The following is a 25,699-nucleotide window of genomic DNA, read 5'->3' as shown; positions in this document are numbered from 1 at the left end:
TCGCTCTCTACCTCGTCTTCTTCTTCTTCTTACTCTGCTGCTGGGTCCTCCTTCTCCTCCTCCACACCTGTGCACCCCCAGCTCCCCCTAGGCTATTCGACGTGCCAGGTACGCCGTTGTCACGCTGTCTTGGGGATGACGTGCCTGGAAAGCAAAAACCATACCGGATCTGTACTCCTGTCATCTCTGCAGTCACAGGCCGATCGGTGGCTGACCCCACACCAACTGCAGATCGGAAAAGTGGTGTGTGACAATGGAAGCAATCTGTTGGCAGCGTTGAGACTAGGCAATTTAACACATGTGCCCTGCATGGCACATGTGTTAAATTTAATAGTCCAACGTTTTGTCTCCAAGTACCCAGGATTCCAGGACGTTCTCACCCAGTCCAGAAAGGTGTCGGCCCATTTCAGACGTTCCTACACAGCCATGGCACGCCTTGCTGACATTCAGCAGCGCTACAACATGCCAGTCAGGCGTTTGATTTCTGACAGCCAGACTCGCTGGAATTCAACGCTCCTTATGTTGGAACGTCTGCTGCAACAACAAAGGGCCGTCAACGAGTACCTTTTTGAACTGGGTGGTAGGACTGGATCTGCACAGCTGGGGATTTTTTTCCCCCGTTACTGGGTGCTTATGCGCGATGCCTGCAGGCTCATGCGACCTTTTGAAGAGGTGACAAATATGGTCAGTCGCACCGAAGGCACCATCAGCGACCTAATACCCTTCGCTTTCTTCCTGGAGCGTGCCGTGCGACGAGTGACAGATGAGGCTGTAGACCAGCGTGACGAGGAGCTGGAAGCGCACGATTTCTGGTCGGAATCACCAGAACGAACCCAGGCACCTGCTGCAACGCAGGGAGAGGTGCCAGAAGTGGAGTCAGAGGAGGAAGGTGGCTTTGTGGAGGAGGAGGAGGAGGACCAACAGGAGCAGGCTTCCCAGGGGGCTAGTGGTGACCTTTTGGGGACCCCTGGTCTTGTACGTGGCTGGGGGGAGGAGACCGTGGATGATGCAGTCCTTGATAATGAGGAAGCGGAGATGGATAGCTCTGCATCCAACCTTGTGAGAATGGGGTCTTTCATGCTGTCATGCCTGTTGAAGGACCCCCGTATCAAGAGGCTTAAGGAGAAGGACCTGTACTGGGTCGCAAGGCTACTAGACCCTCGGTACAAGCATAAAGTGTCAGAAATGTTACCAACATACCACAAGTCCGAAAAGATGCGGCATTTACAAACCAGCCTGCAAAACATGTTGTACAATGCTTTTAAGGGTGATGTCACTTCAGGAACTCATCAACATTCCAGGGGCAGAGGTGCCAGTAATCCTGCCACGAGCACACCTGCAAGGACAAAGCCCTTTGGCCAGTCTGTAACGTCAGACATGCAAATGTTTTTCTGTCCAAGGCAGCGCCACAACCCTTCTGGATCCACCCTCAAAGAACGCCTCGACCGGCAGGTAGCGGACTACCTGGCATTAACTGCAGATATCGACACTCTGAGGAGCGATGAACCCCTGGACTACTGGGTGCGCAGGCTTGATCTGTGGCCAGAGCTGTCACAATTTGCCATGAACCTCTTGTCTTGCCCAGCCTCAAGTGTGCTCTCAGAAAGGACCTTCAGTGCAGCAGGAGGGATTGTAACTGAGAAGAGAACTCGCCTAGGTCACAAAAGTGTCGATTACCTGACCTTTATTAAAATGAATGAGGGGTGGATCTCGGAGGGTTACTGCACGCCGGAAGACTTGTTCTGACTTCTATGCAGCTGTCCTTCTCTTCAAGCCTCATGACTCCACACACAGCTGTCCTTTAGCGTCCTCCTCCTCCCTCCGCCACCGTTACAAACTAGGGTGCAAACCCTACTGGTTTAATTTTTTCTGGCCTCTGTGCTTCAGTGGCTGCAACCAAAAAAACTGGGCAAACAATGTCTACAAGGTCAACGTATGGCAAAAAATGACTATTTTCAGCATTTATATGGCATATTTTTTCTGGCAACTGTGCTTCAGTGGCTGCATCCAAAAAAATGCATATTTTCTGCATTTATATGGCATAATTTTTCTGGCCTCTGTGCTTCAGTGGCTGCAACCAAAAAAATGCATATTTTCTGCATTTATATGGCATAATTTTTCTGGCCTCTGTGCTTCAGTGGCTGCAACCAAAAAAATTTATATTTTCAGCATTTATATGGCATAATTTTTCTGGCAACTGTGCTTCAGTGGCTGCGACCAAAAAAATGACTATTTTCAGCATTTATATGGCATATTTTTTCTGGCCTCTGTGCTTCAGTGGCTGCGGCCAAAAAAACTGGGCAAACAATGCCTACAAGGTCAACGACGTTGACCTTGTAGGCATTGTTTGCCCAGTTTTTTTGGCCGCAGCCACTGAAGCACAGAGGCCAGAAAAAATATGCCATATAAATGCTGAAAATAGTCATTTTTTGCCATACGTTGACTCAACGTATATGGCAAAAAATGACTATTTTCAGCATTTATATGGCATATTTTTTCTGGCAACTGTGCTTCAGTGGCTGCGACCAAAAAAATGCATATTTTCTGCATTTATATGGCATAATTTTTCTGGCCTCTGTGCTTCAGTGGCTGCAACCAAAAAAATTTATATTTTCAGCATTTATATGGCATAATTTTTCTGTCAACTGTGCTTCAGTGGCTGCGACCAAAAAAATGCATGTTTTCTGCATTTATATGGCATAATTTTTCTGGCCTCTGTGCTTCAGTGGCTGCAACCAAAAAAGTTTATATTTTCAGCATTTATATGGCATAATTTTTCTGTCAACTGTGCTTCAGTGGCTGCAACCAAAAAAATGCATATTTTCTGCATTTATATGGCATAATTTTTCTGGCCTCTGTGCTTCAGTGGCTGCAACCAAAAAAATTTATATTTTCAGCATTTATATGGCATAATTTTTCTGGCAACTGTGCTTCAGTGGCTGCGTCCAAAAAAACTGGGCAAACAATGCCTACAAGGTCAACGTATGGCAGTTGTTTAAAGAGAACAGTAGATTACTAGCCAGCAAAGCTACCTAAGCTAAAATGTCCCTCAAATCCCTGCAGACTTCTGTCCCTCCAATACAGAGCAGTATCAAGCAGATTACTAGCCAGCAAACTTACTATCATCTGTCCCTGAAATCACTAACAGCTCTCCCCCTACACTATCTCTTCCAAGCACACACAGGCAGATTTTTCAGATACATTTTTGCCCTTGATCCCCCTCTGGCATGCCACTGTCCAGGTCGTTGCACCCTTTAAACAACTTTAAAATCATTTTTCTGGCCAGAAATGTCTTTTCTAGATGTTAAAGTTCGCCTTCCCATTGAAGTCTATGGGGTTCGCGAACCGTTCGCGAACCGCTCGCGTTTTTGCGCAAGTTCGCGAATATGTTCGCGAACTTTTTTTCCGACGTTCGCTACATCCCTATTAGCAGGGTGATCTTAAAGGAGAAGGAAAGGCTAAAAGTAAGTAAGCTTTATCAGAAAGGTCTGTATAAATACACCAGTAAAGCCTCAAATTAAAGCTGCTCTGAGTCCTCTGTCAAAAGAAACAGACATTGACTTGTGTATCAGACCTGTTTTCAGCATAAACCTCCAGGGCTAGGGCTTGAGCATGCTCAGTTTGCTCCTCTCTTTGCTACTCTCTCCCTCTCCCCTTCCCTCCTCCCCTCCCTGCTGTAATCTGAGCCCAGAGCTATGAGTGAGCAGGGAGAGACTCAGGCAGGAAGTGGTGTCACACCAAGCTAATATGGCAGTTGCTATTGTAAACAAACAGAGAACGCTTCTAGAGCTGTTTACTCAGGTATGGTAAAGTATTCTGAAGAATAAATATAGTGTTATAGCTTGCACTATTATGGATAATATATTGGCAATAAATTGCTTTGGTAGCCTTCCTTCTCCTTTAACATAAACTGCCTTGTGTTTCAGTGCTTTGTATCTCTGGGATGCTTCCAGGCACTGACCTCTGCTATGCTAGATACTCTCTCCATGGGTCCTTGTATTGGTGGGTTCAGTCATTAGAGTTTAGGAAAATCTATGCTGCCCTGTCCTATTGCACCTGCAGGAAGTTTTTTGCCACCCCTGGTAACATGCCATCTGAGAAGATTCCACCTTGCCTTGGCTAAAGTGCCTTTGGCTACACATGCCCAATTAATATGGTGCTGCTACTGAATCTCATCTTAGGCTTTAGCCCTTATACTCTTTGGGTCTCCTACACGGACCCAATCTTCACTGGGGCTCTGTACAAACATACACCCTCCAACATACATGGGCCAATGAGAAACCCTCTAGGCATTGTATACAGCTGGCATAGTGGGTGGTCAAGTTCTCATGGTCCTATGTAGCACCAAACGTTACACAGAACTTTACTAAGATTGATCATCATTGGTCCCTGCCCAACTGAGCTCAATGTAATGTCCCTATCACACCAGGATCCATTTCCCTTGTACCCCAGTACCTGAGTGGCATATTTCATGAATATATCTTCATGTGTCTTTTCTTCATTTCTCTGTAAAATTAAATACAAAATGTTTTCATTTGTTCTTCTGATGTAGTTAAATGGTAGTGAAAATAATTTTTAATACAGTAAGTCAGAGGATACATGCACAAGAGTATATATTGGTACAGGCAGCTGGGCTGCTGATAACCCTGCTCACAAGGGCTTACAATCTAACAGGAAGTTGAGTGAGACAGAAGATGTGGCCGTAGCTGTACAGAGAAGAAACTATTAGGGGGATATGAAAAGTAATTGAGTTGTTGAGAGATGGCTATAAGCTTGGATTAAGAGTTGACGTTGGTGGTCCAAAGATGATCACTGGACCTGGACCACTTCCATGTAAAACATATCATCCAGCCTGTGTGTAGGGAAAAAGCACACCAGCTTATATTGGCATTAGCCTTTGTCACATTTTATTGCAGAAGTTGTGGCTACAACTTCTGCAATAAAATGTGACAAAAGCTTATGCCGATATAAATTGGTGTGTTTCTTCCCTACATACAGCCAAAGAAGGTCAAGCCATAACTGCCCCACCCAGATCCGGCTTGTCTTGCAATCTCTTCTATAACCACACCTGACCCACACAACTGCCCGACCCACACACGTCTGACATCACTAGAGGGGGCAAAGTGGTCCTGTCTGATGGTGTCAGGGTGCCAGTGCATTGGTGCAAAATTGTCCTTGGAGACAGGGTTTAGGTGGTCATACATCGATAGATCCGCTCGTTTGGCGATGTCGCCAAACGAGCGGATCTCCCTCCGATATGCCCACCTTGAGGTGGGCAATATCGGGCAGATCCGATCATGGGCCCTAGGGCCCAACGATCGGATCCTAGCATTCGCAAACGGGCAGTCGGATCGCGGGACCGCATCAACGAACAGATGCGCCCGCGATCCTACAGGATTTTTAATTCCATCCGATCGAGATCTGGCCGACTTTCGGCCAGATCTCGATCGGGGAAGCCTGTCGGGGGCCCCCATACACGGGCGAATAAGCTGCCGACTTGGTCTGTCGGCAGCTTTTATCGGCCCGTGTATGGCCACCTTTACACTGTCCTGCCAAATCACTATGAGATCTTCCAGTACTCCCAGGCGCTAATGGACCATGGACTAGAGCAAATTCCACTTGGGGAAGGCAGCCATGGAATGTACCTCAGCATAGTTGGGAGGACACAAAGGTCTACGGGGACCAATACCCCAGAAGGTGCAAAAGAAAAAAAGCAGGTGTAGGGTAGGGGTGGTGACTTGGGGGGGGGGGCAAGAGAATGGGGCTGAATGAGAGGTGCCTTGAGCACAAATACTACTTGGTCTGGGTCTGCTATTACCACCATGCTATATATCATTTTGAGAAAGGCCCTGGACTGGGCCGAAACGTTAGTCCTATGCTGTGTTATTTTCAATAAAACCTTTTTCATATTTTTAAGCCCTGAGAGTGCTGATCTTCTTTGGATGGATGGAGATATTATATTGACCGTGCACCCAGGCAAACAAACACTTTATTTGAGAGTGCTGGCTCTTTGCTGGTTATTTATATATATACCTATATGACATTTAGTACTGTCCCCTTCTAATTGTTGTGGGACCCTGGACATCAGGTTCTTTGATGGGTTTTAGCAGGCCCTGCCCAAATACAGATGGAAGATTCTGAAAATAAAATGTAATCTCTCAGTTTAGTCTCATGTGTACGAATGCAGATATAGCAGAACATCGATTTTATGTGTCCAGATTTTATGCTTTCCCAGAATTGACACTGTTTTCCCACAGTCTCATATGGGGAAGTGGTATCTTTTTTACCTGGATTTTATGTTTTTTGGAATTAAAGCTGTTTTCGTACTATCCCCTGGGTAATGTAAAATCGGAACTCTACTGTATACAGAGAAGGATTCTTTGCATAGAAATGACAGGTTCATAAATAAACTATAATTTGCTTTTAATTAGGGATGCACCGAATCCACTATTTTGGATTCGGCCGAACCCCCGAATCCTTTACGAAAGATTCGGCCGAATACTGAACCGAATCTGAACCCTAATTTGCATATGCAAAAATTAGGGGTGGAAAGGGCGAAACATTTTTACTTCCTTGTTTTGTGACAAAAAGTTGTGCAATGTCGCTCCCCACCCCTAATTTGCTTATGCAAATCCGGATTCGGTTCGGCTGGGCAGAAGGATTCGGCCGAATTCGAATGCTGCTGAAAAAGGCTGAATCCTGGCCGAATCCTGGATTCGGTGCATCGCTACTTTTAATTGATTTAACAAATAAGTGAAATGGTTTCACTATCCTTTAAAGTAGAACTGGTACATACCAGGAAGCTCTGGGAATCACCAAGCTCTCTGCAAAGGAGAGAGGAAAATATTAATGTGAGATTGTGTTGCACCATATTCACTGCAATCCCAGCAAAAGAGACATCAGTGATCTGAGGATAAAATAAAATGTACTTACACAGTGCAACCTTGACTCCTCAGGAAAACCTGCAGCAGAAAGGATGACTCCTGATTCCGGTCCGCATTAAAGGGGGTGATTACATATCGTCCTGCCGCCAGTCTGAATCCTTTGGTCACATCTCGCCGTTTTTTAATGTGGATTCCCGACTGCAGATCTTTGGGGAAAAATGAGCCCGGCATCTTCATCTGCGGATCTGGTAACTGTATCATAAAGTGTCATAAAGTGTCTATTGATCCAGAACCTGCAGAAAAGCTATTTTCTTGGCTACAAATGTCCTATTGTGTATGAGAAAGATTTTTCTTCTATCGTTTAATAAAGAGCCCTAAATGAAGTGATGAAAACTTCTTGTGTAAGAGTAAAACCCATTGTATCCTACAAAGCTTTTCTGTTATGTGCTATGTAACCTGTGTCCTATAATCCTATTTCAACTTGAACAGCTGCCTCCATGGCTACTCGGAGCAATGTGTAACACTGTTAGGGCTCAGTTATGAACACAAGTGCAGTGTGTTATTTTCTTACCAATAATACAGCATTTTCGTTTTATAAGTCTAAATTGTAGCTGCAAATTGCATCCACTCAATTGCACCTAATGTGTCAAATGTTTGCATTCTGGTGCCAATCTGGTGCAAGCTGCATCTAGCATTTTCAGAATGGGGGCTTTGTCACTTTGGGAGTGTGTTTAGAGCAGCATTAGATTTACTGAGCGGTGTGAGATCTGGTGCTACCCTCAGGTCTAGTTTGGCAGGAGCTCCAGGTTTCCCCATGGCATTATGCAGGATTGGTGCAATAGATCCCCGGTCAAATGCACTGAACTAGGGGAGATGGGGGGCCATTAGGCTCTTTCTCCCCCTTCTCCATTTGCCTTTTGGCTTGAGAGGAAGGACAAAGGGACCCCGTAGCCTTGCGACAAAAGGGGTCTGAGTGAAGACCCTTGCCTCCAGCGGGCCATTTGGTCTGGTAGATTGGGGACAAAGGGGCCTGCCCTAGTCCTTGGATGAAGGCAGGTCCAAAGATTCCGGATTACTTTGTGCCTTTTGGGCGGTTGACCCTGGAGTTTGATTAACTTCAGTGGAGGACTTCAATGAATGGGGCGTTAGATCTGGTGGGTATATGGGGGGCTTTGAGATAGCAGCTCCAGAGGGCCCCAGAAACCCTAGCTCAACCCTAGCTCAACACCACTTGCTGCTCTCTGCCCCGGTGGCTCATACTTTTCTGAGAATGATTTATATTACCTTATATTTATATTTATTTTGGCCTATTCCATGTATTAACATGCTAATGATGTCAACTGAATGCAGATTTTCTTTAGTGTGCGCAACAACAAAGACAACCCCCTATTTTCCGTACCTCTGCGCCCACCTGCAATAAAGAAAATATCATATTTAGTTGTATTTCAAGCTGTAAATTTCATATTTATTCATTTTTAAATAAAAATAAGTGCTGCCTAACTTACTGCCCTTCAGATGGGGGTCTTTGGCCTATCATAGTAATGTCTAGGGATGCACCGAATCCAGGATTCGTTTCGGGATTCGGCCAGGATTCAGCCTTTTTCAGCAGGATTCGGATTCAGCCGAATCCTTCTGCCTGGCCGAACCGAATCCTAATTTGCATATGCAAATTAGGGACAGGGAGAGAAATCGTCTGACTTTTTGTCACAAAACAAGGAAGTAAAAAATGATTTCCCCTTCCCACCCCTAATTTGCGGATTCGGTTCAGTATTCGGCCTAATCTTTAGCGAAGGATATGCAAATTCTTTCACTAAGTGATACGCACTTTTTAGGGCAATAGCACACAGGGCGATTTCAGTTAGTTTGGCAGCCACATATTCCCCAAAACAGTGGGTCATAGCACTAAACATCTTGTATACAGTAATAATGGCCTGCAGGTGCTTCCTGGGCAATAGTTGTCTGCAAACACTGCATTCCAGATTCACATGAAAGTCAATGCGGAACAAATTGGAACTGTGGTTTGGAGCTACCCCCATTTTCAGGACTGAAATTAAAAATTGCCCATCTCTGAACTGCTCCAATCCCAGTTATTCTTTCCCACTTACACACAGCTGCCACTAGGTGTCACCTTTCCATCAGTACTTATATACTATAAGTAGAAACACCAGTAAATCTCATGCCTCCATTCACCTTGGAAACCAGAAAGCCAATCGGCAGCCACTCGTGCCCAAACTTCTGTCTGTTTCTGTGGTTCTGCATCAGCGATATGATGACATTATATCCTTTCTTCACTTCATCTGATGGGGTTATCCATATAAGGTACTGGGGATTCTTGCAGAACAAATCTGAAATGATTCATGGGGGATAATTCAATGTGTTTCAGGACATAAATCTGCTACCTGCAGATTAGTTTCCATGGGTTACTAGACCTGGTGCTATTAAGGCTTATGGGGAAACCTTAAAGGAGTAAAACCTGCCTGTATAGCTCAGGTAGGTAGGGAAGTTTAGCAACAGGTGCAATACAGATCCTGTAGGTGGGTTAAAGTCCCACTGGAACAGGCAGTATCGCATGACTCCATCAGCCGTATAAAGGCTTGGGTGAAGCTATAGAGAAAGTCATATTTTTTTCTCATTGAGCAGTTTAATTAAGAAATTTGGGGTTAGAATTGCCACATCTCCTCCTCGACAAACTCCAGTAGGAGGCAGGGATGTGATGCAGTGGGGGAAGGACCATGAGATAGTAGGGCGGAGCTGCGATGTGGCAGACCGGGACTGTGACATCAGGGGTGGGGCTATGATGTGACGACCAGAGACATGACTACCAGTGATTGGCCCTTCGCTGCGTCAGTCTCAAGTAATCCTGCCAGTTTTCCTATTTGGAAAACCGGCAGCCAGTTTTGACCCAAACAGCCCCAACCCAAAAAAACGGGCTGTTCGGGTCAAAACAAGACAGGTGGCTACCCTATTTGGGATGTACAGATGTGTGCCAATAGCATTATGTTATGGAGGCCCTTACCTTTGTTAAAACTGTCCTCCAAACCACATTCTTTGGGCCAGATGTTCTTATAGGCAGTTTTGTGCCAAGATGTTTGGTCACTTCCCCAATTCAAAAAGTCCAGGGTGGGACTGCAGATGATTATCCGGGAAAACTGCTGGACGAAATTTACCCAAGGTATCCTGGAAAGATTAAACAAAGAGACGTGTACATGGAAAGCGCTTTCCCTTATAGCTCCTTGATCAATGAGACAGACATGTGTCGGGGGAATTCAGTTCCCGAAAATCAATTGAGGTAAAAGAGGTTTATTTGACACAAGCTCCGTGGCTTCTGAATTCACAGAACCCGGAACAAAGGAATTACAGAGTTGATATTGACTTGTAAAAAGGGGATTTAGTGGTGGGAGAACATAAAGATATCATTTCACAGTACAGAAAATCAAACGACTGCTCTTACTGCCAAGCAGGTGGCTCTCCCTCAAGGCCAGGGTACTAGAGACAAAGAATGAGAACAGATTCCATCCAAGTCAAGTGGTCTCACAGGGGCAGTCAGGGGATCTGCATACACCAAATTTTATTCACGCTCATAGGTAATGAGGGGAAACCCATTATTTTGGATTTTTGTTGAGGTTCCTTTAGCTTCTAGTGTTTCCTTTCAGGACCAAATATGCCATTAGGAGATTTCACTTTAAACTTCCTTTGTACTTGTCTAATCCCTGCAAAACCCACTCCCACCAGAAAAGAAGTGCATAACTCGTACATGGGAAGGAAGCAAAACAATTTGCTTAAAGGAGCAGTAACATCAAAATATAACAGAAAAAAAAGAAAAAAGAACGTGCCAGTGCATTATACTTATTTAGATATAGAAGAATTGTGCTTAAAAAAAATAGTTTCAGGCTGATTTATTGAGTATTTCTGCAAAAACCCTAATAATCCTTCCCTTTTCTTCCAGTTCCTGCTCCCTGAATTCCCAGGCTTTGCAGGGGAGCTGGCGGCTCTCAGCTCACTGCACTGTAGGACAGGAACCAATCAGCAGCTAGCAGGACCTGATAGGGAACCGAAGCCTGTCTGTGCTTGTGTGACTGCAGTGTTGTGATTGGCTGTCCCCCTCCTATTGTGCTTCTGGCAGGAACTATTAGGACACGCCCACCCCTCAGGGTCGGGACCAGAGAACATCTATAGGGAGCTCCAATAAATGGGCCATTTTTAAAGATAATATTAATTTTTAGCACCATCTAAAAGCAACACCATATATTACTTATAATTACCTACAAAATTAGGGTTTTTTCATTTATCCTATATGTCTCCTTTAAAATAAAACACTATATAAGAACTATAGTAGTGTTTCTGAACCAAGCAGATCAGTTTTACCAGTGCAGAGCAACAGTACATAATACACTTTCATTATTTTGTCGGCCTGTCCCTTTAAGAACATATGGCACAAGAAGGCTCAGCACAATTACGTTTTGACTGGCTCCAAAGGGTTGAGGAAGGAACTTAGAGTATAGACTGGCAATCGAGAGACTTTGTTTATCCATAATTCTATTGTTCCTTTCACAGTGTATGGTGCATCCATTATAATCTGAATTACTACAAAATGCAATCATGTACCAAAACTCTCCGTCTTCTCTCTTTGTATTCAGCTTCTTTCTGTCCTCAGGATTAATATCATTCCACCAGGAACAACTGCACATCAGGAATATAAAAAAAACACAGATTCGTAATATAATATTTCATATACATATGTACAAGTGGCTTTGAAATTGCAGGTAGTTCCAGCAAGGACAGGCCCAACATCAACTTTCTTACATAAAGCAGAATGTGAGAAATGATCAGTATGAGTTCTGTATGTCTATTCTTGGTGTCAATCTAACAAATTCATGTGGATTGTCCTTTTGCTCTTGTTTCACATTTACTAGTGTAATGTTAAAGAGGTGGTTAACATTTAAGTTAACATTTAGTAAGTTATAGAATGGCTAATTCTAAGCAACTTTCCAACTTCACATTTTCTTTTTTTTTTTGCCTTCTTCTTTTGTCTTTCCAACTTTCTAATAGGGGTCACTGACCCCATCTAAAAACAAATGCTCTGTAAGGCTACACATGTATTGTTATTGCTACTTTTTATTACTCGTCTTTCTATTCAGACCTCTCCTATTTATATTCTAGTATCTTGTTCAAATCAAGGCATGGTTGCTAGGGCAACTTGGACCCTAGCAACTAGATTGCTGAAATTGCAAATTGGAGTGCTGCTAAATAACTGAAAAAACAGAAATAATAAAAAATGAAACCAATTGCAATCAGAATATCACTCTCTACATCATGCTAAGTTAATTTAAAGGTGAACAACCCATTTAAAGACTTATATTTGTTCTTCTGAGACCAGGCAAAATCATATTAAAATATGTCCTTCATTTATTCTTTTTTTTATAGAATTTTAAATTATTTGCTTTTTTCTTCTGACTCTTTTCAGGTTTTAAATGAGGGTCACTGACCCCATCTAAGAAACAAAGGCTCTGTAAGGCTACACATTTTCCGTTATTGCTACTTTGTATTACTCATCTTTCTATTCAGGCCTCTCCTGTTCATGTTCCAGTCTCTTATTTAAATCAATGCAGGGTTGTTAGGGGAATTTTCTCAGAAGATCACTCTCTACATCATACTAAAATTGAACTCAAATCTGAACAACCTCTCTAATGACAACTGCCTATCACTACTAGTGTAGGTGGTTTTGGGCCAACAAATGCTCAGATGTGCATTGCTGGGGAGAAAATATATCAGACCTATAATGGGGTTGTCTCAACTTCAGCAGTAGGGTTATGAGGCCCAGATTTGTGGTGAGGCCACAAAGGCCCGGGCCTTGGGCAGCAAGACGGTAGGGTCGGTGGAACTATTGGGGGAGCAGGGCACCCGGCAGCTCGCGCACAACTGATTTCCGGGTGGAAAATCGCGTACGGAGGGGGCTCTAGTTATGTTACGGAGCCGGATTCTAACAGGCGCTTTTCGCCAGCACATGTGTGCACGCTTCTGCAGCACAAAATTGACGAGCGCTAGGACCCTGTGGCGACATTGGCGGGCGCTAGGACCCTGTGGCGACATTGGCGGGCGCTAGGACCCTGTGTGGCGAAGAGGCTTTGGGGCGGCGAACACAGGACTCCAGCCCTGAGCGTTATGTATTTTTATTAAAAAGTCAAGGATAACAATTGAGAATTTTTTTATTCCATTTTGTATGTACATTATTGAGTAGTTATCTCAATGACAAAATCCACCGATGATGGACTAAAATGTGTGTAGTACCCAAAGATACCAAAGGGATGATTTATGTAGATGCTGGGCAGAAGTGCAAGAGCACTTTTTTTTTTTTGGCTTACAATGAAAATTTCGATTAACTCGAATTTTTCGAGATTTATTATAACTCGATTCCGAAAATACACCATCTAAAACCTGTTGAAGTCAAGTAGAAGCCAATGGCCGATGCCTCTTGAACCATTTGAAGATTTTTTTGTAGCCTTTATGATGTTCAAGTTTTTTGTGCTGAATTTCACTTGAAAACTTGATCAATTCGAGTGATTACAGTTTTTTCAGCCAAAAATTTGATTGAGTATATTATGCCAACTACACTGATACGAGTTTTTTACATTCTAGTTTTTTTCATGAATTAGAAGCCTTTCAAATTGTGAGTTCATTCAAGGTCTAAAAAAGGTCAAAAACCTATAAAACTCGACCATAGATAAATAACCCCTTGGTGCCCAAATCAATAGAGTGCTTGTGGAATAAAAGAACGACACACTTTAGTAAATAGGCTCGTTAATGTGAATATAAGCACTAACACCTCCTTGGTATCCCTGTACAATAGCACAACTCCATGTAATGAGCAAAGAAATATTCAATATGTTTTACTTGTCGCTCCAGCGCCCGATCCATTCTCCTCGTCCCCATGGATTCCACAGGCGAATTAAATTCACTAACCCTTCCCTGTAAACCTGAAACAAGAAGTTGATATTGTTATAATCTGTAGTAAAACTGCAGCTGCAACTTCCCATCATGTTTTAAGGTTTTTTTTTTGTGTCTTAGTCTTTTATTTATAAACACTGGGTAAATTTCCACTTGTGCATTTACCCATGGCAACCAGTCAAATGTTTGCTTTCATTATTCAACCTGCTGATGGCTAAAATAAAATTTTGTTGCAATAGGTTACTGCCCAGTGTATATGAATGAACCTGTCTCTATACTCGTGTGTGTCTTTGGGACGATTTAAAGGCACAGGATGAGTTATACAGGGAACTCTGAGTATCACTCATGTATTATAAGGGATAATGTACCCCCTACTGTAAATGATAAGGATATTAGAAGACACTGAGGGGTTCTGTGACCATATAAAGGCACAAGGCTGCAGGCTGAGTTATACAGAGAACTCTGAGTATCACTCATGTATTATAAGGGATAATGTACCCCCTACTGTAAATGATAAGGATATTAGAAGTCACTGAGGGGTTCTGTGACCATATAAAGGCACAAGGTTGCAGGCTGAGTTATACAGGGAACTCTGAGTATCACTCATGTATTATAAGGGATAATGTACCCCCTACTGTAAATGATAAGGATATTAGAAGTCACTGAGGGGTTCTGTGACCATATAAAGGCACAAGGCTGCAGGCTGAGTTATACAGAGAACTCTGAGTATCACTCATGTATTATAAGGGATAATGTACCCCCTACTGTAAATGATAAGGATATTAGAAGTCACTGAGGGGTTCTGTGACCATATAAAGGCACAAGACTGCAGGCTGAGTTATACAGGGAACTCTGAGTATCACTCATGTATTATAAGGGATATTACCCCCTACTGTAAATGATAAGGATATTAGAAGTCACTGAGGGGTTCTGTGACCATATAAAGATACAAGGCTGCAGGCTGAGTTATACAGGGAACTCTGAGTATCACTCATGTATTATAAGGAATAATGTACCCCCTACTGTAAATGATAAGGATATTAGAAGTCACTGAGGGGTTCTGTGACCATATAAAGATACAAGGCTTCAGGCTGAGTTATACAGGGAACTCTGAAAATGTTTATGTCAAAAGTTTATGTTTTGCATTAGAACTAACCTGAGCGGTGTCAGTTACAGTGTAAGCATGGCGATCCACTAGGCCGTTATCAATCTGAATATTTTCTGGGTACTTCTAGAAACAAAAGCAAACACGACACCACTTACAACACCGTAGCATTTGGAATACATTTTTTAATTTTACACAATGCTGAGAAAAAAATCATCGAATAATAAAGAAAACTAAAAAAACTGAGGCTACTGTATACTGTTGTAAATATTTAAAAATGTTTGTTTTTAGCAGGAATAAATACAGCAGAAAGTGTATGTAAATTGTACAGGCAAACATTAACTAAGCAAGTCTGCAGCTTTGCTTACAGAAAATGTGCTGATTTTTTATTTACTTTCATGCACATTAAAGGGATTAAGTTTATGGTATAGTTTTTATAAATAATTACACTGTGTACAGTGCACCCAATTCATTCTGCCATTTACAATTCTTCAGCATTTTTAGCAATGCAGGTGTCAGGCAGCTGTTGCCTGGTTACCTTCCCATTGTTCTATTTGTAAGGGGGTGTGAAGTGATGAGAGTGGAATCTAATCTTTTTGTAAAACAAAAATGTGCATGTATTTAAAAGTGTATATATGTTTAAGTGTGTTTGGATGTAATTTCTGGGAATCACCATTAGATGGCAACAGAGGTCTTTAATTTATTTTTAGGTGTAGTTTTTACCCCGGCCACTGTGGGACAGAGAAGGGTGTAAAAGGAGGTGCCCTGCCCAAGGTGAGCTGTCTTGATGGGAGGGCGTGGCCGAAGGAACATCACCTGGCTGGGTAAGTGGAGACCCACAACAGATAGGAGAAGTTAGAATGAAAGATCCTAAGTGAGAGAGCAGCACTAGGTGCACGAGATAATTGAGGATATTTAGTAAGGGCAGTTGTGGCCCCATCAAGGAGGGAAGTGGAATTAGTTTCCTATGGACACTCCATAATTGAGGGAACCAGTGACAGTTTAGGACTAGGTAGGAAGGACACTGAGGCTACAGACCAAGACTTGGATAAAAAGGGCCCAACCTGGAAGAATGGAGGGGTATCAAACTGAAGGTATCAGGCCACTATTGGAGAGTGGGGGGATATGGGTGGAGTAAATACCGGACCAAAGCCAAAGCCACATGTAAAATATGCAGATACAGTGTTTTCTTCCTCTGAAGTTACACCACTGAGCATGATTTTCTTAGTTCTCTATCAATGTTCATGTTTTTTCTTGGGGGCAGAGCCGGGCCAACCCGGCCAGGCGCCCTAGGCAACTTGGCGGGCCACGGTGCCGGCTCAGTGCGTGCGAAACTGCGCTCCAGCGCGCATGCGCAAAACGACGGGCGCGCATTTCCGCGAAAGCGACAGTCTAGGAGAGACGGGACCGGACACGGGGTAGGCGACAGAGCAGGTACGTGCCTGGCGCCCCCCCAGCTTTGCGCCCTAGGCACGTGCCTACTCTGCCTACCCCTAGTTCCGGCCCTGCTTGGGGGGAATATTTATCAAAGACTGAGCTTTATTTTCACCCTTTTTATAATATACCCCTAACAATCTTCTGCAAGTGAAAAGAGAATTGTGGAGTTTCTTTTGTTGCATTTCAAACATGGGACATCGGTGTCAGAATATTCATCCTAGTCCCTACAGAGCCATGTTTTAATTTATCTCTATGCAACTATTCTAATCTGCAGAAAAGATGAGTTTGGCACTCACGTTGGCAGGCTCACTCCCTCTGCGTTCATCCCGGTATTCCAACTACAGAAATGGGAATAATGGTGAAGTAGTGATTAGTGAAGTTATTGCAAAGCACTAAATACATGTGACACACATATTATTTTTATTTGTTCATATCTGGTCATAGGATAAAGTGGCTTGTAAAATATTGAATAACACAATGGTTTCTAAATAGTGAGAATCAGGAGTCAGGATCTCTGCCAACCAGAAAGGAGATTCTCTGTGACAAGGTCAAATCAATATATAGGCAAAAGGGCCTATGAAAGGACTCCTTATTTGAATTACAATTTTACTGACAATGCCCATAACCCCCGGCTGTATAAAAACAGGATATTGGCAAGAAGCCTTACCGCATTTGGAACACTGTAGCTCCTGTTCCGGGTCATTATGTCCTGTGAATAAGAGAAATTTACACTTGAATTAGATCAAATAATCTATGGTATTATAAATAAACACAGAATCAAGATGGATTTATGAACATTGTTCCTATAAATTAGTGGTTTCAAAACTTTTCAGATGGTGCTTCTAGTAGGGTCCAATGCAATTGGAGGAGAGGCAGCTTAAAGGTCAATCATAGTAAGATTTGGTGGTGAATGGGAATGTAATAACTTGGATATACCCAGCAGTGTCACTTTAATAGCAATGTAGTTTGAGATCCGTTATCCAGAAACCCATTGTCCCAAAAACTTTCAATTATGGAAAGGTCGTCTTCCATAGACTCGATTTTATCCAAATAATCCAAAATGTTTAAAATGATTTCCTTTTTCTGTGTAATAATAAAACAGTACATTGTACTTGATCCCAACTGAGATAAAATTAATTCTTATTGGAAGCAAAACAAGCCTATTGGGTTTATTTAATGTTTGCATGATTTTCTAGTAGACTTAAGGTATGAAGATCCAAATTACAGAAAGATCCATTATCTGGAAAAGTCCAGAGCATTCTGGAAAACACCTCAAAGGGGCCTTAGGTGAAGAATATTCTGATTGACTACAGGTTCAGCTAGACCTGTAAAAGTTCAACAGCTCAACATTGATGTGAATGTTTTAATACTCTTGTTGACTAAAGCTAACAAGAAGAAGAAATGAAGAAAACTCCAGGTAGACGTTCAACTGCAACACCCTTCTTCTTATATCGTTGGCTGACATGTGATTAGATACAATATTGTATTACAAGATCACTACAGTTACCAAGATTGTTTTGTGTGGGTCGTATTGGCTAAAGGTTGATCTATCCCTATCAATGTACTAATGCCCTGGATAGGCCACCGGGGTTTGTGCACACTAAGTAGTTACAATATCTTTATGATTTTGTCAAAGTGTATGGAGCTCCATAGGTGGGTCTAAGATACTGGATACACTGGAGAGTGGGTCACACTATTCCTATCTTACCGCTTTTTCACTTATACAAGTGATCAGTGCCGTATGTTTTGATTTATGGACCATCTCCCATATGTCAGAAGGATGTAGGTCTCCTCCTTTCAGCTTCAATGTCATTGTTAAGGCTCCTGTAAAGTTGACCATGGCTTCTGCTGGATCTCCCCAGTGCAAGTTTTGGTATCCCCCAAGGAGTCTGAAAAAGAGATAAATGTAGGTATTTTCAGGCTCTTCTGCCCAGTCCTTGCTCTAGACTTGTATACATCAGCATGAAAAAGCTTATTGTAGTTTTCAAGGTATCCCCTTGATAATGGGGCTTTTTTTCCACACCCATGTGATTTTCTACCATAACACGTTATCCTTCAGTTTCTTTGAAATACAAACTGTCTTGTTCCATTGATGCTTGTAAATAAACATTTAATGACTTTACTGCCATACTGGTCTGATTATGAGGGGAGATATTGGGTATTCTGTCTGTGGACACAAAGCACCGCTCGCACACCCTGGCCTTGTAAATGAACGCCTGGTGCACAGGTGATGGAGGGATCGGCACCCTCCAAAGTAGATTCAAAACGAATTCACTGGCACTCCAAGGCAATTACAAGCAGGGACAACCCTTGCGTGTTTATTAGCAGAAAACAACAACATTTCGGGGGATCCGGGAGTGCCATTGAATTCTTTTTGTATCCTGTCTGTGCAGTATTCATGGCCGTACACTTTATGGAATGTCCACTATTGGTCAACTTATTAGGTGCGGGAACCTCACCTTGTAGAAGCACCTGCTTTCGGTATTATGAACCCAGTTTTAATTGGACATTTTCTTTCTTCCTCAGCAGGGATTAGTAAGTGCTTGTTGACCGTTTAAGGGCAGATTTTTAAACGCTTTTTCTTTGAGCAACTTATGCCGGAACTTACTTACAAAGGTCTGAAGCAATGTAAAATAATAGAGGAAAATATGGTGTAAAATAAAGCACACCTTGATAAATTCGCCATTTATTTTACACAGCTTCTTACATAGTTTTTTTTGCAGCAAATTTTGTTTTACACAGCATACGGTAATAAAAAGGGCTCCTTATTAGGGATGTAGCGAACGTCGGAAAAAAAGTTCGCGAACATATTCGCGAACTTGCGCAAAAATGCGAGCGGTTCGCGAACGGTTCGCGAACCCCATAGACTTCAATGGGAAGGCGAACTTTAACATCTAGAAAAGACATTTCTGGCCAGAAAAATGATTTTAAAGTTGTTTAAAGGGTGCAACGACCTGGACAGTGGCATGCCAGAGGGGGATCAAGGGCAAAAATGTATCTGAAAAATCTGCCTGTGTGTGCTTGGAAGAGATAGTGTAGGGGGAGAGCTAGACAGCTAGATGGCGGGTTGAAGAAAACAGTGTGCAAATAATGCCTACAAGGTCAACGTATACACTACTACAGCGGTGGATACGGATTACGTAAAATATATTATGGCTGCTTGAAAAAAGTCACTCCGGTGTTTTTTCTGGAGACGGTAATATTATGGATATTTAGACAGAATGTGAACAAGGTCACACAGCTCGATGGCGGGTTGAAGAAAACAGTGTGCAAATAATGCCTACAAGGCCAACGTATACACTACTACAGCGGTGGATACGGATTACGTAAAATATATGAATGCTGCTTGAAAAAAGTGACTCCGGTGTTTTTTCTGGAGACGGTAATATTATGGATATTTAGACAGAATGTGAACAAGGTCACACAGCTCGATGGCGGGTTGAAGAAAACAGTGTGCAAATAATGCCTACAGGGCAAATAATGCCTAAAAGGTCAACTTATACACTACTACAGCGGTAGTAAAATAAAAAAAAGTAAAATAAAAAAAAAATGAATATTAAAAAAAAAAATTAAAGTTGGTGCTGCTGAACTACTAGGAGCAGCAGATTAGCACACCAGTCCCACTCCCCAACACTGCTAGACTAATAGCACTGGGCTCTTATAGTAGTAGTAGTAGTAGTAGTAGTAAAACAACAAAAAATAAATAAAAGCAGTCCTTACAAGGACTACTGTTATTGCAGCAGTCAGCAGATGAGATCAGAAGCAGGACAGCTGCCCACTGCAGCTACATACAGAGCACTGCAGTAGAAGGTAGATTACTAGCCAGCAAAGCTACCTAAGCTAAAATGTCCCTCAAACCCCTGCAGACTTCTGTCCCTCCAATAACAGAGCAGTATCAAAACGATTACTAGCCAGCAAACTTTCAACTGTCCCTGAAATCACTAACAGGCAGCAGCTCTCTCCCTACACTATCTCTTCAGCACACACAGGCAGAGTGAAAAAACGCTGCAGGGCTTCGGTTTTTATAGGGAAGGGGAGTGGTCCAGGGGAGAGCTTCCTGATTGGCTGCCATGTACCTGCTGGTCTGGGGTGAGAGGGCAAAAAAAAGCGCCAACAATGGCGAACCCAAAATGGCGAACGTCGCGCGACGTTCGCGAACTTCCGGCGAGCGCGAACACCCGATGTTCGCGCGAACAAGTTCGCCGGCGAACAGTTCGCGACATCTCTACTCCTTATTATCTTGTAAACTGATAGACCCTAAACACCTTTGCAATTGGTCTCTGTTACTTATTTGGTGTGTTTAGAGTATCAATGCAGACCTGTCCACTCTCAGGGTCGGGCTGGGCCAGCGGGACATTGGGTAAAAACCTGGGGGGCTCCAGCCCTTGTGGGCCCCACCAACCCACATCCGCACCCATCTTCTGCCTGCACAGCTGCCCCCACTGCCTCCAGATCTTCTCCCTCCCTGACCCGACTGAGAGAACAGGTACACGCAGCAGCGCGGGGTGCTAGGAGGGGGGTTGTGGCAGCGCGGGGGACCTGGAGGGGGTTTGTGACTGAGGGCTGGTGGGGAGCCCTGTGTTGGAAGCCCCAGTGGGTGTCGGACCCTCCTGTCGGACATTGTCAACTCTCCTACATTTTCCACTAGTGTCTTGTATTTCCATTGTCGTACTGGAGTTTCCAGGGTCCACCCACCCCAGTTGCCAGCTGTAGCTCCTTCATACAGCACTGGACAACCAATAACGCACAACACAGTGCAGATTGCACTTTTCTTTGCAGCTGCAACTGGGCCTGGGAGGAGTTCATGTGTCCTGGTGGGGGGGGGGGAGTGAGGGAGGGTCAGCAAGGCCTAGGGTTGCCACCTGGCTGGGATATTAACGGCCTGGCCGGTAAAAATGATGGCTGATCCCAATGTTAATAATAGGGGAAAAACAATAAATATATAGGAAGGTCGGTATTTTTTCCCAGAAAAGGTGGCAACCCTAGCAGAGCCCATGGCCCACCTTTTTTTCCCCCGGTGTCCTCCAGGCCCAGTTTGACCCTGAATGCAATATGTTCATGTTACATTGTCTATGATTTCTGCTGGACATTACTTGGCATATGCTTTCTCCAAAAGGCAGGGCCAGTATTCCTTTGTGCAGCTGGGCCGAACAGAAAAGAAGTCGCCATTTACAAAAGGCAGCCGATCGTCTATCACAACATCGACCCATTCCCCGGAACACCAGAACTGAAAAGGAGAAAAGCAGTTTCATTAGTGATACAGACAATGGTAGATAAATTCATCCTTATGGGTATGTATGCCGGGAGGGGAGCCCACTGTGGACTTTTACAGACTTTTAACGATCACATTTTGTGTGGAGTTCCCATTTAATTTAAGCTTGACCGTGTACAATTGCCTTTATACTGAGATGAGACATAGATGCTCGAACAAGATGGAGATCAACGTGACATTATTAAAAACAAATTAGAAATACATAAGGAAACTTGTCAAAATGAATTACATGGTGAGAAAGGAAAGTCATTTATATGCAGATTGTGCTTAACATATTAATTACATTACCATGTCGTCTATTAGCAACAAAATGATTATCTACCAGTAAATCAACTCTTATAGCTCGTGTGCATCATTTCTCTCCTACTCCCTGTCTCCCTAACCCATAATCCTTTCACCGCATAATTAATGAATATTTAAAGATGAATTTACCAAGAATTCAAAGTGTTAGAATAAGATACTTTAATAAAAATAAAATGATGAGAACGGTATTATTTATTTTACCATACCCTGAAATGGAAGATTCCAATGTAGTTTTTGGTAAACCCTTGATCAGCTGGAATGATCTTTATCAGTAAATTTTGTTTCTGGGTAACAGAACCAATTGTAGACAAGACCCAGCAATCACCTGGAGGGAAAAGAATAGTCAGTCATGTTCCTACAGACAAGAGAGGGTTAATTTACTGAAGTAATAGCAAAATTCAGGCATAAACTGTCATGTTAGTTACTCACAGAGCATTGTTGTATCCCAGACTTCCAGCATCCTTGTAGGTGCCCACTGAACATGTGGTGAGATTCACCAACGTGGGTGCAAGCTATGAGTTTCAGTTCTATTTTTTCTTACTGTATTTGTGTGCAAATTGTATCACATCCTGGTTGCAGTTGGTCAGTTGGATGTGTTGACTCAACGTGCTTAGGGAACCCTTGAGTTTACACTCCCTGTACTTAGCTTGTAATTGAATTTATAAATAAGCTTTACCGAGTCAGAAATAACTTTAGTAATTCAAATACTGTAGGTAATGAGAATCATGTATGTGTAGGCCGATCTAAGTATTACTCTTTGTAAGTCAATGAGTAGGGTCCTCTGTGAATTACTTTGTGCAGGTCAATGAGTAGGTTGCTCAGGGTAATATTCTATGCAGGTCAATAAGTAGGCTGCTCTGGGTATTACTCTGTGCAGGTCAATGAGTAGGGTACTCTGGGCATTACTCTGTGAAGGTCAATAAGTAGGTTGCTCAGGGTAAAATTCTATGTAGGTCAATAAGTAGGCTACTATGGGTCAATGAGTAGGGTGCTCTGGGCATTACTCTGTGCAAGTCAATGAGTAGGATGCTCTGAGTATTATTTTGTACATTTCAATGAGTAGGATGCTCTGGGCATTACTCTGTACAGGTCAATGTGTAGGCTGGTCTGGGTATTCCTCTGTGCAGGTAAATGAGTAGGGTGCTTTAGGTATTACTTTTTGTTAGTCAATGAGTAGGGTCCTCTGAGTATTACTTTTTGCAGGTCAATGATTGGGCTGCTCTGGGTAATACTCTATGCAGGTCAATAAGCAGTCTGCACTGGGTATTTCCGTGTGCAGGTCAATGAGTAGGGTGCTCTGAGTATTACGTTGTGCAAGTCACTGAGTAGGATGCTCTGGGTATTACTCTGTACAGACCAATGAGTAGGCTGGTCTGGGTATTTGTTTTTACAGGAGAATGAGTAGGCTGCAATGGGTATTACTCGGTGCAGGTCAATAAGTAGGGTGCTCTAGGTATTATATTGTGTAAGTCAATGAGTGGGCTACTCTGCTATTATTCTGTGCAAGGCAAAGAGTAGACAGTTCTGGGCATTACTCTGTGTGGGCCAGTGGGTGGGCTACTCAGGTCTGTAAATAGACTCTCAAAAGTACTAATTTAGAGAAAACAGTCTCTTACCTATTTTATTTTGCAAAATGTCAAAGTAACTAGCTCCATCAACAATTAAATGGGGATTCTTGCAGAATTCCTGTGGAGAAGAAGAAAAATTTAAAAATTTTTCCAGTATTCCCAGCTCAAAAACTGTACCCCCATCCTCTCCACTGTAACAAAGAGATGATTGTTACAGTCGTCATACTTGTCTGTAGAATGTGCATTACTGCTTATAACATGCAATTACTCATTCTGTACTTTATTTACAAGATATTGGTTATAGTGGCTTCATGCGTTCATACAGGCAGCTTTCAATATGTTTGTACATTATAGGCGAGGGGCATAAACATTAACACTACAGTTGTAATCTCAACCATGAGAGCAGTAGAAAATACACAACACCCATCAAAAACCTTTAAAATATGTTCTTATAAAGTGATGTCACAAGTTAAAAAAACAGGCTTAGTGATGTCACTTGTCAGAAGAGTAATTGAAACTGGAGTATTTGTCAAAGCTACACTATATTTCCAAAAGTTAACCCTCGATATTCGACCCTAGGTAAATGTGCCCCTAAATCTTTTAAACTTCCAGAGAACATTGTCTGATATTACACAATCCTCTGAAATCATGAAACCTTTACAGGCACCTACAAGTAGACTCACCGGTGGCCGTCTCCATTGCATGTTCTGTATCTTGAGTTCATCTATTAAATGAGGTCCTATGACGCGCAAATCTGCTGGAAATTCCTCATCTTGAAACAACACACCCTTCTTCAGGTGCAGTTCCCTCAATGCATAGAAGTCCTGATTGTTAAATATCTTTGGACTTTCTGAACTACTCTGTTCTGTATTCCTGGCCATGGACTCCTGCATTCTGGCATCTGTTAAAGAAAGAAATAACCAATATTTCAAGCACATTATTTCCCTAATGAATTACCAAAGTAAAGTATAAACCCGTAAGGGATAAATACATAGATCCATGGGGTCCACATACTTAGCCCCAGACCTTTAGCTAGAGGGAATCATGTATAACAATTGGGAAGGTGCTCACAGGAAATCTCTATGGTAAGTCCAGAGTAAAATAATCACAATTTATTTAGTCACTTAAATCATAGGCTAGAGCAAACCAAGTTATATTTAAGTCAAAAGTTCAAAAATATATTTCCAGTCAATACTTAAAGTTAAAAAATTACTCTTTATTTATCATAAATATTTAAAAAGTAGGCATACAGACCAATTGATGCTCCGCCTTACGCTCCGCCTTACGCGTTCCGCACCCACAAGCACTGCCTGTGGGTGCGAAACGCGTAAGGCGGAGCACCAATTGGTCTGTATGCCTACTTTTTAAATATTTATGATAAATAAAGAGTAATTTTTTAACTTTAAGTATTGACTGGAAATATATTTTTGAACTTTTGATTTGAGTGCCCTTTGGAGTTGGGGGCTATATTCCAGCATCTTGGCCCTTTTTTTGACAGGCCTGTATAGACTGCAGCAGTTGGGTAGTAAAAAAAAATTTTTAAGTTATATTTAAGGACACATTACCCAACAGGAACAGAAATTCAGTTATGTTAAGAACAAAGGCTCAGATTACAATAAATCCCCATAAAGATCAGGGTAGTTATATAACCACAGAGTCAATGGTAACATATTACACTAAATGTAGATGTAGAAATGTAGAAACAAAGTCTGATCAGTAGAGTAAATATTCATCTAACCTCCCTTCGGCTTAATAACAAAACAATTCTCCACTTCTAGGTCTTAAAGATATTCACCTAATGCCAGATGCAGTTATAACTTGTTGGTCTCCTCCTGAGCATGATGGGAAATGCTTCATTAAATAAGTATCCCTATTACATCTATTGTCATTTCTTATACATATGTCAGTTTTCTTACACAAATTCTTGGTTTGACAAATGTCTCTTAAAGTGAACTTTCATTATCACGGACACAAAAGCATAAATAACAAGTTTTTCCGCTTTTATCCTGCTGCTCTCAAACATTCAAGCTATTGGCGACTAATCGCCTCGTATTTGCGGCGACCAATCTCTCCAAACACCTTCCCTCACTCTGCGCCGGCTAAAATGAAAAAACGCCGGCGCTAATCACACGCGGCGGTTCATTTTCCGAAGTTGCCTCACGAGGAAACTTCGGGTGACTTCAGA

At 42.5% G+C, this 25,699-nt stretch overlaps 1 protein-coding gene across 5 annotated transcripts in view; it reads right to left on the bottom strand.

Moving 5' to 3' along the window:
* The window catches only part of capn10l.L (calpain 10-like L homeolog), a 46,512-nt gene that overhangs the window by 15,275 nt on the left and 5,538 nt on the right, over positions 1-25,699 (bottom strand). For 3 of the 5 annotated variants that reach the window (XM_018261975.2, XM_018261977.2, NM_001093584.1), the window contains 16 exon segments: positions 24,198-24,415; positions 23,563-23,632; positions 22,153-22,271; positions 21,465-21,598; positions 18,080-18,260; positions 17,039-17,080; positions 16,668-16,709; positions 14,986-15,060; positions 13,776-13,858; positions 11,490-11,564; positions 9,901-10,061; positions 9,075-9,229; positions 8,284-8,295; positions 6,934-7,136; positions 6,797-6,824; positions 4,456-4,506 (listed from right to left, as the gene is read on the bottom strand). In XM_018261975.2, coding sequence (XP_018117464.1) covers positions 4,456-4,506; positions 6,797-6,824; positions 6,934-7,136; positions 8,284-8,295; positions 9,075-9,229; positions 9,901-10,061; positions 11,490-11,564; positions 13,776-13,858; positions 14,986-15,060; positions 16,668-16,709; positions 17,039-17,080; positions 18,080-18,260; positions 21,465-21,598; positions 22,153-22,271; positions 23,563-23,632; positions 24,198-24,407 — 1,641 coding nt within the window. In that variant the 5' untranslated portion in view covers positions 24,408-24,415. 5 annotated transcript variants of the gene reach the window in all.

Source organism: Xenopus laevis, chromosome 5L, assembly GCF_017654675.1.
Source record: "Xenopus laevis strain J_2021 chromosome 5L, Xenopus_laevis_v10.1, whole genome shotgun sequence".
NCBI classification, from domain to species: Eukaryota; Metazoa; Chordata; class Amphibia; order Anura; family Pipidae; genus Xenopus; species Xenopus laevis.
The sequence above is the reverse complement of the archived record's forward strand: the minus strand, read 5'-3'. Positions and strand labels throughout refer to the sequence as shown.